This window comes from Kryptolebias marmoratus, linkage group LG21, assembly GCF_001649575.2.
Source record: "Kryptolebias marmoratus isolate JLee-2015 linkage group LG21, ASM164957v2, whole genome shotgun sequence".
Lineage (NCBI taxonomy): Eukaryota > Metazoa > Chordata > Actinopteri > Cyprinodontiformes > Rivulidae > Kryptolebias > Kryptolebias marmoratus.
This window is the reverse complement of record NC_051450.1, coordinates 11019781-11036884: the sequence shown is the minus strand read 5'-3', so window position 1 is coordinate 11036884 and position 17104 is coordinate 11019781. Positions and strand designations below refer to the sequence as shown.

At 40.2% G+C, this 17104-nt stretch overlaps 3 protein-coding genes across 4 annotated transcripts; all 3 read left to right on the top strand.

Moving 5' to 3' along the window:
• The first annotated feature begins 6 nt into the window (after positions 1 to 6).
• Positions 7 to 3394, top strand: otos (otospiralin). The gene is made up of 4 exons (XM_017414054.3): positions 7 to 2073; positions 2175 to 2241; positions 2698 to 2721; positions 2856 to 3394. Exons 2-4 carry the CDS (start codon positions 2184 to 2186, stop codon positions 3041 to 3043), a joined length of 270 nt encoding a protein of 89 aa, XP_017269543.1. The 5' UTR covers positions 7 to 2073; positions 2175 to 2183; the 3' UTR covers positions 3044 to 3394.
• Positions 3395 to 3861: 467 nt separating this feature from the next.
• Positions 3862 to 8847, top strand: cops9 (COP9 signalosome subunit 9). The gene is made up of 3 exons (XM_017414070.3): positions 3862 to 4050; positions 5557 to 5629; positions 7940 to 8847. Exons 1-3 carry the CDS (start codon positions 3988 to 3990, stop codon positions 7975 to 7977), a joined length of 174 nt encoding a protein of 57 aa, XP_017269559.1. The 5' UTR covers positions 3862 to 3987; the 3' UTR covers positions 7978 to 8847.
• A 407-nt stretch (positions 8848 to 9254) lies between these two features.
• Positions 9255 to 16398, top strand: and1 (actinodin1). 2 transcript variants are annotated; one of them, XM_017414039.3, is made up of 7 exons: positions 9255 to 10682; positions 11095 to 11180; positions 13247 to 13291; positions 13475 to 13620; positions 14013 to 14423; positions 14672 to 14929; positions 15022 to 16397. In XM_017414039.3, the coding sequence occupies exons 2-7, from the start codon at positions 11114 to 11116 to the stop codon at positions 15985 to 15987; spliced, it is 1893 nt and encodes a 630-aa protein (XP_017269528.1). In that variant the 5' UTR covers positions 9255 to 10682; positions 11095 to 11113; the 3' UTR covers positions 15988 to 16397. The 2 variants fall into 2 exon arrangements, with proteins under 2 accessions (XP_017269528.1, XP_017269529.1); XM_017414040.3 differs by having other exon boundaries at positions 10582 to 10682; positions 11092 to 11180; positions 15022 to 16398.
• Positions 16399 to 17104: the final 706 nt, after the last annotated feature.

The window sequence follows — 17104 nt, the reverse complement described above, 5'->3', positions numbered from 1 at the left end:
TTATTCAGTTTGTGTTTATGCCAGAAGGTGAGTGGCGACTTGTTGTGTTATTGAATAAGCTGAGTTCATTGGTTCAATGTATTTATTTCTTATTAGAGCTAAGTACAATTCGGTATACTAATTATGTGAATTATTTGCTTCGTGGATTGATGACTGAAACTAGTCATTTGACTGTGAATTGCTGTTATGTTTATTTATATTTCCTAATGATTATTTGCATTTTATTATTATTTGCGTCTCATAAATCAGTATCTGATCATAATATCATGAAACTCTCAAGAAGTCATCAATGGGTGTGCATCAGCCTTTGGAGTCAACCCAATTCAAAATGGCCACTCCTGTTTTCTATATGATATCATTAAAGGATAGTCTCTGATCCCATTCACTTATTTTTCCAAACCCCATTTTTTGACTTTGACAGTTCATGACTCTAGTAGTACATTGAGAAAAAAGCTTTGGCGCCATCTAGTGGATAAAAGGAAAAGGTGTAGTATATACGGAAGCTGATTGTTTTTCTTTTTAGTTCCTGAAAAGATTTTCGTGCTTCTCAGTGATCCACATGTGATGCACAGCTGACGTATCTTATCTTGATGTTTTTTACTACTATATAAAGTTTTTCTCTCATTTAAAATTGCAAACCTTGTTAAAATGTTTTCACTCTACTGAGAAAGAATGCTCGGATTTGATTTACATTTAGATGTTCATGATGAAACCTGAGCCCCAGTCTTCTGTTGAGCAGCCCTTTTATATATTATACTTGGCAATTAGATTATAAGCAAGACTCCAGCTGTACTCTTTCAGAGTCACCTGTTCATAAAATGACAAAAAAAAAAAAAAAAAAAAATTAAGCTGTGTGATAGATTAATGCCACGGCAAAAATCAGTTTTATTACAAACCTTTTAATTGTGATATTCATAGCTCAATGCAGTGATTTATTATGCATTAGATAACACTGCACAATACCATTCAAACAATGAATTGTCACAAATAAACGTGACTTCGGGGTTGTTAAATTACTGTACTGTTCTTTAAACATCTGATTGTGTTGTTTGGATGATTTCCAGAAGGTAACATTTTTAAAATGATCTTTCACTTTCACAAGCTACAAACACTTAGCTTCTTTTTGTCAATAAATTAAAAACTAAATTAAAAAAAGCACCAGAGACAAACATAATATTTCACCAATTTATTCAACAAGAATCTTAGACATTTATTACGAGTGTTGCTTCACTTTATTACCAGGAAGTGCAAGAACCAAAGCTTTTCACATGCACATGGTCCCAGCACAGACGCAGACTATAGTGGGGTTTTTTTTGCATAAGGGATTTCCACTGTAAAAAAACAGTATATTACTGGCAGCAGATACGCTATTAATTTACAGTTTATTTACTGTAATTTATTTTAACAGTATATTACTGCTAATTGAATTACAGTAAATTAACAGTAAAATGACAGTAAATTACTGTTCGGTGAGACAACAGCATTTTATGTTCATGTACTGTTTAATGATTTAACAGTACAGTACTGTAAATTGGATAACAGTAAGCTGTTGGTTTTTTTTTTGTAATTTTACAAAATGTACATATCAGTTTACAAAAGATAATGACACCTGCAAATTCCCACAAATCCTTTCAAACTTACAAAAAGAGAGAATACAGATTCAATAAAATGTTTTTTTACTCACAGAACACAAGGACAGATTTCTTAATGTCAGGTTATCGTGAAATTATGACCATAACCTCAATTGCTGAATAAAATTGGTCGTCAATAGTATAAAGTTGAGGCAAAATAGCAGCAACAATAGTGAAACACTCACATGGCAGCAGTGTAATGCAGAAGAAAAACACCTGCGATACCACAGGTTCAACAACAGTATAAGAGAATGCATCACAGTCTAGTTTTGACAAAAGTCTTTTGCATATGCAAGTGTTAACACAGGCAAGGCTTGTATGGACAGTGTGTGTGTGTGTGTGTGTGTGTGTGTGTGTGTGTGTGAGCTCCATGTTACCTCATCCTCCTCTGAGCCCCACACACCATACTGCACCAGTAGCCGAACTGCACACAACGTAACAGGTAAGCATCTAAATGTTTACTTTCTTTATAGTTTTTGAGATGGATGGTACTCTGTTAAAGACCAAAAAACTCTGAAAAAAAGGATATTTGTGTTTATTTAGAAGGTCAAGATGAAGCTTCTGGTGTGTCTCGGTGCTCTCTCCTGCCTATTCGCCTGTCGTCTCGTAGGTGAGTTTTCTGATCTGAATATTACAATCAAACATTGGGTGCATATTTTTTTTTAAAAATCTGCATCCTAATTTTGTGTTAAAAGGAGAAAAAGTTATTCTAGCTGAATTGTATTTCTTTACTGACATCTTGAAGTCGCATTTTGACCATTTTGATGCATAAGTTTGTAGAAATGTTGATCAAATTAGTTATAAATCACGTTCAGGATCAACAGGAGGTTGTTTTTTTTGTTGCGATGAATAAAACGAGAATGCTGCCTGAGTCATAAATTCCTTCAGGCTTGGGCTGTTTGTGTATTTTTGTGTGTGTGTGTGAACAGTCAGCAGTAATATTTGAGGGAGGAAGCAGGTATCCCTGCAGTTTTACAGTCCTGAATCCCTTCTTTGTTCATGGAAAGCTGTGGAATGTTTGAGAACGTTACCTTTTTTTTCCTTCTTCTTCTTCTCGTCCTCACAGAGGCCAGAGTCATCCCAGAAGGAGGTACTGTATAATATAAACCTCATCTTCTAGACGCCTTCAAAAAAACATTTATTTTCATTTTTCTTCTGTAGAGATCATTGTAAATACTAGATTTTAAAAAAAACCCATGTGGTTCTTCTCTGTGTCCCCGTCAGTGCCGTATGACGAGCCTGCAGCTGTTCCCTACTGGCCTTACTCCACCTCTGACTTCTGGAACTACGTCGAGTACTTCAGGTCCATCGGAGCCTACAACCAGATCAATGAGCTGGCTCGGGCCTTCTACGCCCACCAGCACCTGGGAGACACCCTGGGATACGAGACCAACGAGGGGCACGAGCACTGAGATGGGAGCCAGGAAAACTAGTTAGAGGAAAGGGATACAAACACAGAGCTGATTACTTCCCCCCTCAAAGTATTATCGCTTGTAGCATATTCTTATATTTAGTCAACAGGCAAGATTAGTGGAAAAGAATTGCTGAATACAGTCATGTACTGTCTGAAACATAAATAAAACAGTTTGCTAATAATGTCTAAGAAATCCATACGTCCTTACATGTTTTAAAATCTGCTTTATTTTATTAATAAATGTCCTGGGTGAGACGCAGGGTACACTGTGGAGTCAAAAGACATTTAATTTGATTTTATATTATATTTTTTCCTGAATATTCCTAAAAATAAATACATTAAACAAGTCTTTCTTGTCTTCACATTTATTTATTGTTTTCCTCTTTGAAAAAATGTTAAATTAAGGAAGCATTGCTTTATTTCAGTGTTATGCTTTTACTGTCTTAAATACGATATTAAAATGAATTCAGTAACGTACATTATGTTGAAAAATAAAAAAAGCTGCAAAGTTCTTAAGTAGAAATACATACTTGGTCCTTAGCTGATTGTTGCTAATTCCCCACAAACTTATTCTAACTTTAAATATTAGTATTAAAAGCCACACTTTTGCTACAAAAAAGAGAAATGCCACAAGAACTGGTTAATATTTGTTTATTTTAAAATATATATATTTTATTCTGAACAGGTCTAAGAAATGTAACGTTTTTAAACTGTATTATGACGTAATGATTGTTGTCACTCAGCAAACAATAGCTGGTACACAGTTGTTCAGTCTGTTTTGTTTTAGTTGGATAGCGGACCGAATGTTACGAGCCTGTAGGGAGAATCGGACACAAATTAGCGTCGCACACAACTGTTTTGTTTACGAACACCGGAGGGTTAGCCTAGCTAACCACAAACCTTCGAGAGCTTCGTTTAAAAGACAGACCCGTCTGTGTCGAGATGAAACCCGCAGTGGACGAGATGTTTCCTGAGGGAGCCGGACCCTACGTGGATCTGGACGAGGTTTGTTAAAATACACAAGGCCAAAACAGCTGCCGGCAAAAAATAAAAATGCTAATGCTAACGTCCGAGTGACGTTGTAGAAAACCGTAATGGCAATTAAAAGATATAGCAGCCAGTACGATGAAGAACACAGTTTGGTACAGGCCAGGGTTGTCGAAGATTAATTAAATATTTTCATTTATGTGTTTATTTTTAGTTTCTTCACAATAAGCTATTTTGATATTTATGATGAGAGCAATACACCCTGCGGTAAAAGTCTAGCTGACCTGTTAGATGCTCAGTCATGACAAAAAAATTAATGAAAACCACACAAAATACAGTCTGAGACTTAACATAACACAAGACAAGTAATACACAATTTTAACATTTGTGTGAAAACTTTAGATTCCCTCACAGTACTTTCACAATCACTCAGCACTTTATGAAACCTCAATTATCAGAAGATTGTGTCAAACATTAGTTTAGTATCTCTATCAGCAGAAGCTTCATGCTGCTCTGGAGCATCCAGGTGTGTATTAACAAAGCACCAAGATCAGTTTAGAGAAACAATAGATCATGCACATCAATCTAAGAAAGGTGAAGAGGCCATTTCCAAATTATAAAAACTGAGAAAACACCTAGGATGAAAAGCAAAAATATTTACAAGAATCAAAAGTTGCAAATACCATGTCCTGGACGACTCAAAATCTACATCCTCCATCGTTTTTCAGCGGGAAAAAATATTCATGAATGGCAAAACAGTCAGCACCACTCACAATTAAATTAATAAAATTGATTAAATTAAATGATGCATCTTAATATTGTTGCCAAACCTTCATTAATGTTAACTTGTCTTTTGATCTTCATGTGCTAAAATATGTTTAAGCCTTTCTTATTTGATGAAAACAGTTAAATTTCAGATTTCACTTATGATTGTGATGCAAAGCAATGAGCAAGATGTTTCCATACAGCAGTGAACAATCACGTAGAGGAACTTTTTCTTTTTTTAGCTGCTCAAACAGAGCAGCTAAAGGTATGGACAGTCTAATGTTTCACTGCTTTATACTCTTCTTTCTCTGTTTGCTGCTTTCCACTTTTTCTGCTGATACACTTTAAAATCACGTGTTGTTGACGTCACCTGAAAAACGCTGCAGATAAGTCAGCTGCTTCCTTCAAAATCTTTACAACGTTAATTTAAACATATATGCATCTCACACAGATTAAAATGAGATCGTGTGACCTGACACCTCTAAACATTTTGCACATATAATTCAATAAAACAACAATCACTTTCTAATCTTGATCATTTAAAAGTTTCACTGGGCTTGTAAAACAAAACAAAACTTCCAACATAATCAAACTGTGCTTTCTACATTATTGTAAAGCACCAAAGAGTAATTACTAATTAACAGTGAAACAATAATATGACCATACTGTTTATATTATCTAATAATTCTAAGTGTTGTAATGAAGCATTTTAAAGTGCATTGCCCGTGTTATGAGACTTGTATTGCTGTGTGTTAACAGGCAGGGGGCAGCAGCGGCCTGCTGATGGACCTGGCTGCAAATGAAAAAGCTGTGCACTCCGATTTTTTTAACGGTAAGTCCCAAATTTCTCCATTTCTGCCTAAACGATCAGCCGGCGAGTGCGTTCAGTCCTGGCCTTTCAACCGCTCTCTGTATGTGGCCTCATACTTTCGTTTGTCTTTGTCTGTCCACAACTTTATCAGCCTCTCAGTTAGTGTGATTTTACACACAAATAATTAACAAGTAATCAGATGATCAAAGTGTTCAATGAAACTAGGAGAAAATGATCCATTTTAAGCTTTTTTAAAGTGCAACTTTAAAAGCAAACCTGAAAGAAAAAGCCCATCAGCATAATTTGACCATTAAAGGGTTTTATAAACCAACTTATTTAAAACAAGATAAATATATTCCAGTGTTAGAGACTTTAAGGAAATCAGGACTTTCAGTGTAAACCTGTGATCTAACTTCTTCCCTTAGCCATTATTATCTTTCCAAATTAACCCTCAAAAACAACCGTTTCCCCTCTAAACACCAAATAATGTGCGAACACAACACAGACATGGAGGACGCCCAAAAACATCAAACTAATCTCCTTTCTGTCTTGCAGCGCTGGCTCCGACTCAGCAAGCACATGACCTAGAAAGAAAATAGCTGATTGTTAAAAAGAGGATTGGGGGGGGGGTAGGGTAGGCGAGGATGGTAAAGTGAGTTTATGGCGGCTTTCAGACTGAAACTCCGCGGGACGCCTCTCCAGTCAGCTGCTTTAAAACGCCTGCACACGTCGGCGCTCCTTCAGACCACTCGGGACGTTAAAAACTGCCAAAAACCTGAACCTGACAGGCCGAAGACGTCGCACTCAGAGCATGCCAGAAAGATTGTAAAACTTATTAGCCGTAAAGTAAGCCAAGAAGGCTGCGCGTTTTATTGGCGCTCGCAAACTACAGCCTGGGAACGAGATGAGCTGCAGAGACGCTTCAGAGTTGGCGTTAATCAGGTCCTGCTGGTTGGATCTGCTGCCTGGGACGTCCATCTCTAACCAGCATCATATGATCAGAAAGATTTATTTATCTACGCAGCTGTCATGCTACATTTGAACACTTAAAAGCCTCGTTTTAAGCTTACTGTGTCACGTGCTTCTTTTGTTTCCAGTTTCAAATAAATACAAGGTTTTTTACGTTTCCTTCTCTAACTAATTGTGTCCAAACGTTTGACTAGGTTTCGATTACATTTCAGAGGGCTGCGGTGCGTTTATAAAAATGATTATGGAGGCATTGTGACTCAAAAAGTAGATTTTAACCCCTACTTTTGTCCGGAACTAATTCAAACCCGGTTTTAGTCGACGAGGGCCGTTCCAGTGCTCCCTGCAGCGGTAACCTGGCGCAGTCGTCTCGTAATAATGCGGAGGTTTAAAAGGTCAGCCTGTTGCTCCGAACAACCATTTAACCAGCAGCGTCTCTTCATACGGCTGAGGAAGAGCCCGATGGGAACGAAACTAAACAAATCTGAAAGAAAGATTCCTAATTTGTCGTTTTTATTCCCATTTAAATGTTTGTGTGAGCTCATTCAGGCACTTTTCTTTCAAAGTTCCTGGTTGGTCTTAGATATTCTGTTCCAGCAGCCAGCTTCCCAACATCTAATGTTTTAGTAACTAAACCTAATGATTAGATCAGAGCCCTGGCTTTGTTTATTTCAATCAGTGACCTGTCCCAGACGGGCTAATCTCATCCAGATTTCAGACTTTAATTTATCCGGAATATCCAAAAGGGGGAAAGAAGGAGAAAATTCTTCAACCCTAAAAGAACCGGGGAAGATTACGATGCAGGGCGACAACCCACAGTTCTTTTCATACTGTTGACTTTTCTTCCAATTATTATTTTTTTCTAATTAAAAGATAAATCCTGTAAAAAAAAACCTGAAAGATTCATGCCAAAAAAACAAACAAAACAAGCTAATCTGGTTGGACGGAGTTTGTAGTGCTTTTAATGAGCAGGCAGAAGAGGCCGAGCTTTTCAGAAAACCATTTTAACGGCTTTGTTTATTTTATTTATTTATTTTAAATGTTATCTTTGTGCCATGAGGTGAAACATTGCCTTGGGTTTTTAAGGTTATATAACTATAGTAAATGTACGTGGGTGGCACAGGAGCAGCTTTCATAAGATTGCTGTTTTTTAAAGTGCAAACGATGTAAAGGAAGGAAAAAAACCAACCCTGTGTTCTTGTGGAAGGTTTAGCTTGTTTAAGCGGAGTATCTTTATGTCATTATGTGCGGCGTAATTAGCTGAGAACGGAGTGTTCGGAGGGGAAAAAACAGCTGGACTAATTTCAAACCGTGTTCTCTCCTTGTCTCCGTCTTCCTCCTGTGTTTCTGCTTTCCATTACGCAGACTTTGAGGATCTCTTTGACGACGATGACCTGCAGTGATCGCAGCAGCCGAACATCCGTGGGATTCTGCCAGCGTGTACATAAAAAGAAGCGGCGAAGACGGGGCCTCCTCTCCCGATAATTGCTCTCTTACTACCGCAGCCTCCCTTCCTACATGTGACTCAGCACCGTATTGAAATAAAGCCGTTATGTTTTCACAAAATCCGAGTGAACCAGGTGTTTGCTAATTCTGAGCGTCTCCTACATTCCGGCTTTGGAGAAAATTATGATGGTTCTGGCGCTGTCGTGTTTGAATCTGCTCCTGCCTGGATTGCAGGTTTGTGGGTTCAGGGAAACATCTGTTAGGAAACATAATTACACACAAGATTCACTGCTTACACGGCCTGTAAATATTCAGGCAGGGGACAACGGGGCGGGGGGAAAAGGCAGGAAAAATGGGAAATAACTGAAAAGTTTGAAGCTGAGGTTCAGGGCGACTAAAAGTCCAGAATAATAAAAAGATCTAATTGGACTTTTGCTTTAGATTTCTTCTTTTTTGTTTTGTTTCACTGAAAATGATTCAGCTGAATATGGTTAAATATATAGAGAATAAGTTTAAAACAAAGGTGGCAGAAAGCAATTAAATCTGCATGCAATGGTTAAATAAAACTGGCTATTAAAATGATCATTAAAATAATTCTTTCTACAGTGTCTTTTCAAAGAAGGTGTGAAAACCTGGTTGCAGATAAATTAACTTTATGATAAGAACAAGTCAAAGCTTCAGAACTAGAAATATAATGTGAACTGTCAAAACTTAGAGGCCCTATTCCTCTCTTTTTTATTTTATTTTTTTACATTAAGCCATAAGTGAGCTGTTGCTAAATGAGCTAAATCAAGTTTCAGAGTAAATAAACAACAAACCTACAAAAATCTGTTGGTTTTTTTTGAACAACATGAGCATTGAAGCATACCCTGGTGGGACTTCTGTCGCTGTCTGTGTTTCAGTCAGACTTTGTTGTGGTTTGTCTGAAACTTGTCCAAAACTTGCGACATGCTGCAGCATCGTTACAGTAAAGAGCCTGATCTCAAAAACATGGAGTGTCTGAATTCTGATTTAGTACAATTAAAAAAGCCGAAGGCATCTCTTATATTGACTAAATAGAAAAGCTCTTTATCAGAAACGTACTGAGTTTAGGTTTATTAACTCATAAAAACAGCCGTGACACATGTTTTATTGACTTAAAATATATTTTCATAACTGATATTTTGAGCTCAGGTTTGGTTTGTAAATCTAACGCCTAAAAAGTTGAATTTGAATGAAAATATAAATGCATTTAACAGTTTTTCCACTGTTAATATTAAAACTGTTGTCAATGATTAATGAGAGCTGCAGCTGCTACCAAACAAATATACAAAAATATTCTGGTTCTCTGTTGCATTTATCATTTCTAACCTCTGGTTCCACAAAAAAATATAACATTAGTGGCTCAATGCAGGGTGTTTGAGGTCATTAGGGGTCATTTTTTGGTTTGTTTTTCATTTTACAGTGACAAGATTGAGATAAAATCATCTATTTCTTTGTTATTAAGTTTCAGTTAGCAATTCCTCCCGCTTCATCTACTCAGTAATCTGAAGTTTACAAAGAAAAGTAAAGATTTGAAAGCAAAGTTCTGAGATACTTTTAGTAAACTAATGGCTCATTTAAAAAAACAACGGGAAAAAAAGACTCTTAAATGCCAAATGTAGCTACAGTTTAGTCAGGGGACTTAATTAAGTTTTTGCACAATAACTAAAAATCATATTTCAGCTGTTTTCCAAACCTGAATTCATCTAAAAATAGCAGCGCGGTCACATATTCTCTCTGAACTATGCTATAAAAGAACATTTAAAGACTAATTTTGCCTAAAAATACACAATTTATTTTAGACAAAATCACATTTGGTGTAGGAAAAACGTATATCTCTTAGGTTTAATTCCCCTAAAACTAATAAAAAAAACCTTATGAAGCTGGTCCAGATTCAAAACTCATAACTTTCCCGAATCTTTTAAGTGAATTACAGCCGTGTCCTGTCAGTTCTGGTGAAACTGCACCATGAATCTCAGCTGTGAGTTGGTCCACTGGTTGTCCGCATTTATTCTGTTTTTCTTTCGAGGCTGACAAGCCTGAACGGAGTTTATCTGAGGAGGGAACTGCAGATGATCGAACGCCTCATGTGTGCACCAGCTGTGTGTTTCCAGTGGTTCGGCCCTCCATGAGGTCCCCGAAAAGTGCTTATGTGGCACCTAGAATATCCTTCATTATTTTCTCTGTGATCTCTCCTCTTTTATAGTGACATGTTTAGGAGTTACTGTTGCACCTTGACACATATCCAGGGTTTGCTTTTTTAGTAATAGTTATTTATAAATGTGCTGTAAAACTAATAAAACCCAACAAAAGCAACTACTCAGGCCCTCCCACCTTCTCCTCTCCTGTCTTTAATTTCTGTGCCTCTGAGACGCCTCATTGGCCAAAACTTTGAGCCAATCATCTTGTTGAGGTATAGCCCCCAGACCCCCCCCCTTCAGGTGGTCCATGTGTGTACTAGTGTGTGGCAGAGACAATGGGCTCGGTTTAAAACCTTGTGTGAGCTTTAAGTCTAATCAGTCTGTAAGAAGGGCTAGAGGACGAGGAGTCCCACTCAGAGCCAAAGCCCACAGACACCTGGAGCCTCCAGAGTCCAGATCCGTGCCCGCAGACGGACCCGTCAGTATAAAACAAACACAAGGTAAGAGGTTTACGTAAGTAGTTTTAGGTAATTTCCAGGGTTTCTAAATCAGGTTCAAGTTTGCTTCAGTAAAAAAGAGAAAAAACCCACCTGGTTTTGTTATGATGAGAAGACAGCGGCTTCAACACAGCCAGGAGCCGTGAAGCAACGTGATTATTTAAGGAGTTCAGCTCACCTGTGGGGCCAGGTGAACTCCAGCACCGGCGGACACAGGAGGGAAAACTACCAGAAGAAAAACACTTCTGTTTAGCTCCTGTTGTGAGACCATTTTTTAACTAAACATTGCAACCATATTGTAGATGAAATGATAAAACATTCCTTTTAAAGCTGAGAAATTTAAAGCACAAAGGTGAGACATTATTCCAAGGTGAAAGATTTTTTTTATATATATAGGTGTGTTTGGTTTTAGCAGGAGTGGAAGAAGTCCAGTCATGGCTGAATGGAGGTGTTTCTGTGGCGTGTTGATCACCACGCTGCTGGTCGTGATGCTGCTGCCTGGTGAGTACACAGATCATCACATGTGACGTATGTTATAATATACCAATATGCCAAAGGTTTAAGGCTGAGCTTATTATTAAGTATATTTCAGATGTCATCCAACTGCTTGTATTTACTTTAAATTGTTCTTTTAGTTCTTAAAATGACAGCAAGTAGCAAAAAACAGCCTCAGATGAGTCCAAACTTTGCTTTTAGGTGTTTTATTTTGTAAGATTATCCACTAAAAATGCAAAAATATAAAGTTTTACACACACAAATGCATCAGTACAGCATACTTGTGAAGCTGTAGCTAGTAAATATTGACATTTTGCATCAAAACCACCTTAAAGACATGTCAAAAACTCCTCTGACGCAATGGATATTATGCCTGTTAAATTCATGCTGCGCACTGAACGTCAAGGCAAGTCAAATCTGCTCGAGTCAGCAGATTGCAGCAGCATTCGTTGATTTTCGGAGCAACTCGTCAAAGCAAAAGTCCGTGAATGGCCTGAGTACCACATGCTCTGGAAGATAAGCACATTTAGACAAAGTCGCACCTATTTGGTGATAAAAGAGCTGACTGTTCAGGTGAATACACAACCTTTCTTTACTGACTAAAAGCAGCTTTTGAATCAATAGCTGACCTGGGGCCAAACAGCAGTCATTCAAGCTTTTAGCGAGAAAAAAAACGCTGATATGACTAAATGTTAGCCACTTTTCTGTGAAAATGGTAATGATTTAGAGGTTTTACACGGCTCTAAGCTGATAAAAGAGCCATTTTAGTGTTGATGCTGAATAAAAAGGTGGTAAAGCCATTTATGTTTCTTGCCTTCTTAGCTGTATTAAGCAGATTTTGGTTACCAAGAAACGGTAACAAAATCCCGCACGTTCATTATTTGTGAGCAGAAGTAAACACCTTTTTCATTCGCACCTCCTTAATAAATAAGTCTAGCCCTTTTTGTTTGTTGAAGCTGAGGGTCGGCTGGATCGGACTCAGCCCATGACCTCCACAGATCCATAAGTCATCTTGGCAGCTTGTACATCACACAGCGAGCCTCTGATGTTCATATATCATCAGCAATGTTTCAACATGACAACAAGTCGCTCCTGTGCCACCTGTTTCCACTTTGCTTTCGACATGATTGGCGTTTTTACAAAGAGGAGGGAGGCGCAGCTTGTGCCTCCGCCTTTTAAAATGTTTTTTAAAGTTTCAGGAAAGTGTGTGGGGGGAGGGAGGGCGTTTCTTTTATCGTTCCTGCTCCTGTAAAGACAAAAAAAAAAAAAAAAAAAAAATTAGTACCTGTCAGCATCACCTCCTGCTCTGCCGTCTTAAAGCTCAGCTGTTTCCAGATGTGCCGGCTGCTTTTTTACAAGCTTGTAAAAAATAATACAGCGGATACACAGAGACAGCATCATTTAACCCACCCTCCTCCTCCTCCTCCTCCTCCTCCTCCTCCTCCTCGGGTCACCTTCACTTCTCCTTCCCTTTAATTCAGCTTTCATCTTTCATTCCTTTACTCATCACCCCTCCTATAACCTTCCTCCTCGTGTTTACTCCAGTCCAAACCTTTTCCTTTTTATATCAGGAGATTGATGTTATTTTTTTTTTTTTCCCTCTCACTTTCGTAACCCCGAGTCTCTGGATCTTTTTATACCCGCCATCTCTTCCTCTTCCTCTGTAAGGGATTAACACCGTTTCCCCGGGGAGATGAAAGAAAGCAGGAGCAAAGCGGAATGTGCTGATTCCTCAGCCTGCAGGGGGGTCAAACGGTGCACAAAACATGCTGCGCAGAGTCACACACACACGAGTGCAAAGACAGCTCTTTGAGAACACACCGGGAGGTTTGATGTTATAGGCTTCACCATAAAATCTACAAAGAGCTGCCAATGCAGTGCTTCAGGCACAGCCAATTACTCCTGCCCCTGTTTCATAAATGATACGAGCCTCTAAGTGTTTGAGGTTTTATGTCATATTATTATTGCATTAAACGCTAATTAAAACATCTGAATAGAAAAGAGGAAGTAAAATATACTTCAAAAACTTTTTGATTTTACACCTGGTTTTGCTTTTTTCCCTGTGTTTACAGCATTCCTGTCTGCTGGACCAATTGCAAAAAAGTCCAAAGGTGAAGGTAAAAGACTGTTTTTATTTTTTTATATATACTTAGACCTGACTTAATGCGTCAGCCCTTTAAATGAAAGCAGCTTTCTGTCCTTGAGTGTGTTGTTACCTGCTTTAAAAAAAAATAAAAATCACCGGTATATCTTTGAACATGATGTGGAAGTGTGACTTCTTGTCTCCGTCCTCTCCCCAGTGGGGGAAAGTATCCAGGAGAAGGCGGCCGCTGCTGCGTCGCACAGGAGGCTGATCCGGAACCGCAGGAACATCAGCTGGTACAAACAGCACTCCGACTTCTGGGCCTGGTACAAGTACTTCACTGACAACAACAACCATGACGCAGTGAGTAACCACAAACACATAAAGGACATTATCGGCAACTTTAAAAACCTGTTAAATCATCCATGATGTTTAAATGTTGGTGGACTACATGTTGCCAAGACACCAGCAACAACGATAGAAACAGTTGGACGAATTTCTGTGGTGTTTTTCAGTTTAGTTTCATTTGGAAAACAATTTAATTTACCAATGTTATCCGTACCCCAGATATTAAGTGGAATTCTATTTGAAGTTGCAAAGAGTAATAGCATTTTTTTGTTGTTCTGAAGTTTTGGTCATAATAACTGTCTGATGGGGAAGTCAGGAGGTGTGAAACGCAATATAATGGTGTTTGCTTGAACTGTAGATTCGATGCCACCAGAATCAGCTCACCAGTGGACACTTTGCCTCCTCAGGTGCAGGAAATGGATCGCATCTACTTGGCTTATCTCCAGAACAAGAACCGTGCTGAGGCGCGCCGCTCCTACAAGGCCAGCTTGCGCCACCTGGGGGAGATATACAAGTCCTGCGCTGACTCTGATGACCCCAACTGTGTGGCGTCCTATACATCGAGGTCCAAACCTAAAGAAGAGCTCCCCAAACCAGCCCCAATAAAAACCTGTGACCCCACCAAAGACCCACACTGTCTGTATATAGCTTTAGTCCAGGGTAAGAGCCCCTACATGCCCCTGGTGCTTCAGGCTGCCCCTGCAGCACCAGTTAAGGCCCCTGCTCCTCTGTACGTTCGTGCTGCTGCTGCTCCGGCTAAAGGCCCGCAGCCTGGATATAACTACTACTCTCCATCCGCAGTGTCTTACCTTACCAAGGTAAGCTACTGTGTTGAAAATGATGCGTTGATTATGCTGCACTGTTACAACAAAGCGTATTAGTTGAACAAGTTGAGCAGTTTATTTTTAGGTATCTTTGGATCAAACTTTCCATATTTTATCAGAAAAACTTGAAAGATTTTCCATTGATTAAAAAAAAAAAATCTACATCGTCCCTGAACAAGAAAGCTTCTTTCTCATTATTAATACCGAAGCTCAAACATGTTTCTTGTCTTTTTATTTTTTAGGAGCAGAAGGCTGAGCTGCTTCGCATCTGCTCTGCTGATGATGTAGAGTGTCTGCAGTACCATCTCAGAGCTGCCTATGGCTATCATTCCTCCGCTAGCTCCGCCCCGTCATATGCCCACCTGGGCTGTGACCCCAAGAAAAACCCTGCCTGCAAACCCAAACTGGCGGCTCAAAAGGCTCCGTCTGGTCTCAACCAACAGTACCCCAACTGTGATCCATACCGGGATCCCTACTGCAACTACGCCGCCTCCCTTATGGTATTTATCAGAATAATTATTTTCATCACATTTTATCTGCTGCCACCAGTTTTGGTTATATTACCACAACTTACTGGAATCTGTCCCTCCAGGCTCCCCGCGCTCCCAGCCTCCCTGCCTCTGCTGGATCCTGCAACCCTCTCTACGAAGACAACTGCAACCCTCTGACTGCCACCAGATTTGCCTCACCCCCAGAGGAGTACCGAAATGATGAAAGAGACGAGGCTGCTGCTATCCGTGTGGGTCCTCCTGCTGCTGAGCAGAGTGACCCCTATGCCATGTTTAGGGATGCTTATGCTAATGCTAACAGAGTCCCTGACCCCTATGCCATGTACCGTCAGCCTCCAACCCCAGCCCCTCTTCTGTCTACTGATCCATACAACATTTTGCGCCAATTCATGTCCCAAGCACAGGATAATGACCGGTTTGCTCCACGCATGAGTGCTCCAGAGTCCAATGACCCCTTCTCTGCCGTCCGTGACGCCATGAATCGTCACAGCGCCCCCACATCCAGGCAGCAGTACCCATATTCCAATCCAAGCTATGAAGAGCCACCCCAGGAGGAGCGACACTCCCTGGGCCCTCCAGGTAAAACCAAAGAGGGTTATGACTGCTTCATCGGTTACGACCGTGAATGCTACCCCGTGAGGCCCAGCCAACCTCGCTCTGGAGCTCATCGCCGCATCCCCTACCCCGCCGAGGCCTACGAGCCCCACCTGAAAGCTGACGGTACCCGCAACGGTGTCCTGGAGCCTTCTAACCCTCACTGCGACCCCGAGTATGACCCCGACTGCCGCTTGCGTCGCCACGACTCGGAGCAAGCCCAATCGGAGACCCAGCCCGAGCATCATGCCGAGGAAGACCACAACCAGGGAGGAGGAGAGGGCGAACAGCAGGAACAGGAGCCCTATCAGAGCGGCCAGGAAGAGCCCCATATGACTTACCAGCCTCACTCGCCAAGGATGCCCAGCCTCCAGGACATCCTCAGACTCTACGGAGACCGCTACCCTGAACAGGATGATCACAGAGCTTATGCAGATGACTACCGCAAAAAGTAACCATGCACATGCATGCAGTTGGACACCACTACAGAGTCCCATGCATTTTTGTAGCCCAGTCTTAGAATGCCTCGTGGAGCAAGCGTCCAGGTCTGACTGGTAGGGAAAAGGGACACAGGTGAAGTCTATGGACCTAAAGAGCAAGAACATGCACATATGGCCACATATATCCTCCTGCTGAAGGAACATGCTCAGAAACCTTGCAGAAAATGTTTGGCTTTGTACAATTTTAGATCCTTCAGATCTGTTTAGTGCATTGCTTTTTTTCCCTTTAAACCTCTTCCTAGCACTCAAATTTTATAATGAATTCCTAACTTCCTGCTTTATATCTTTGCTTTCCACTTTTAATTATTTGTTTTGTTTTGTTTTGTTTTGTTTGTTGCTTTTTTCCAGTAATGGATTTTGGAAAGATTTGTTTCCAAATTTGTTTTTGAATGTTCTAATAAAAACATCTCTAGACACCCTTTTTTTGGGCACTTTTGTTTTTTGCAGAACTGCAACCATACTGGTCACTCAGACCACATAAGATCATAAATCTTTCTTTTAAAATAAATGGCTTGCACAGCGCTTTATCTAATCTGAGGGCTCCACAATGCTTTACATTACAATCAGTCATTCACCCATTGATGGCAGTAAGATATATTGTAGCCACAGCTGTCCTGGTCATGCTGACAGAAGTGAGGCTGCCATTGCACCAGCACCACCAGGACCTCTGATCACCATCAGTAGGCAAGGTAGGTGAAGTGTCTTGCCCAAGGACACAACAGCTAAGATGAACAGAGCGGGGGCTTGAACTGGCAATCCTCCAGTTACAGGACAAAGCCCTACCTCCTGAGCCACTGCCGCCCATAAATAACCTCTAGAGCAGGGGTGTCCAATCCTGGTCCTCGAGTGTCGCCATCCTTCATGTTTTACCTGTTTCTCTGCTCCAACACATCTGATTTGAATCAATGGGTGATTAACAGGCTTCTGCAGAACATGAAGAGGTGATTTAAACACTGAATCAGATGTGTTGGAGCAGAGAAACAGGTAAAACATGCAGAATGGCGACACTCGAGGACCAGGATCGGACACCCCTGCTCTACAGGCTTCTTAACTCTTTCTAGGTGATGAACTT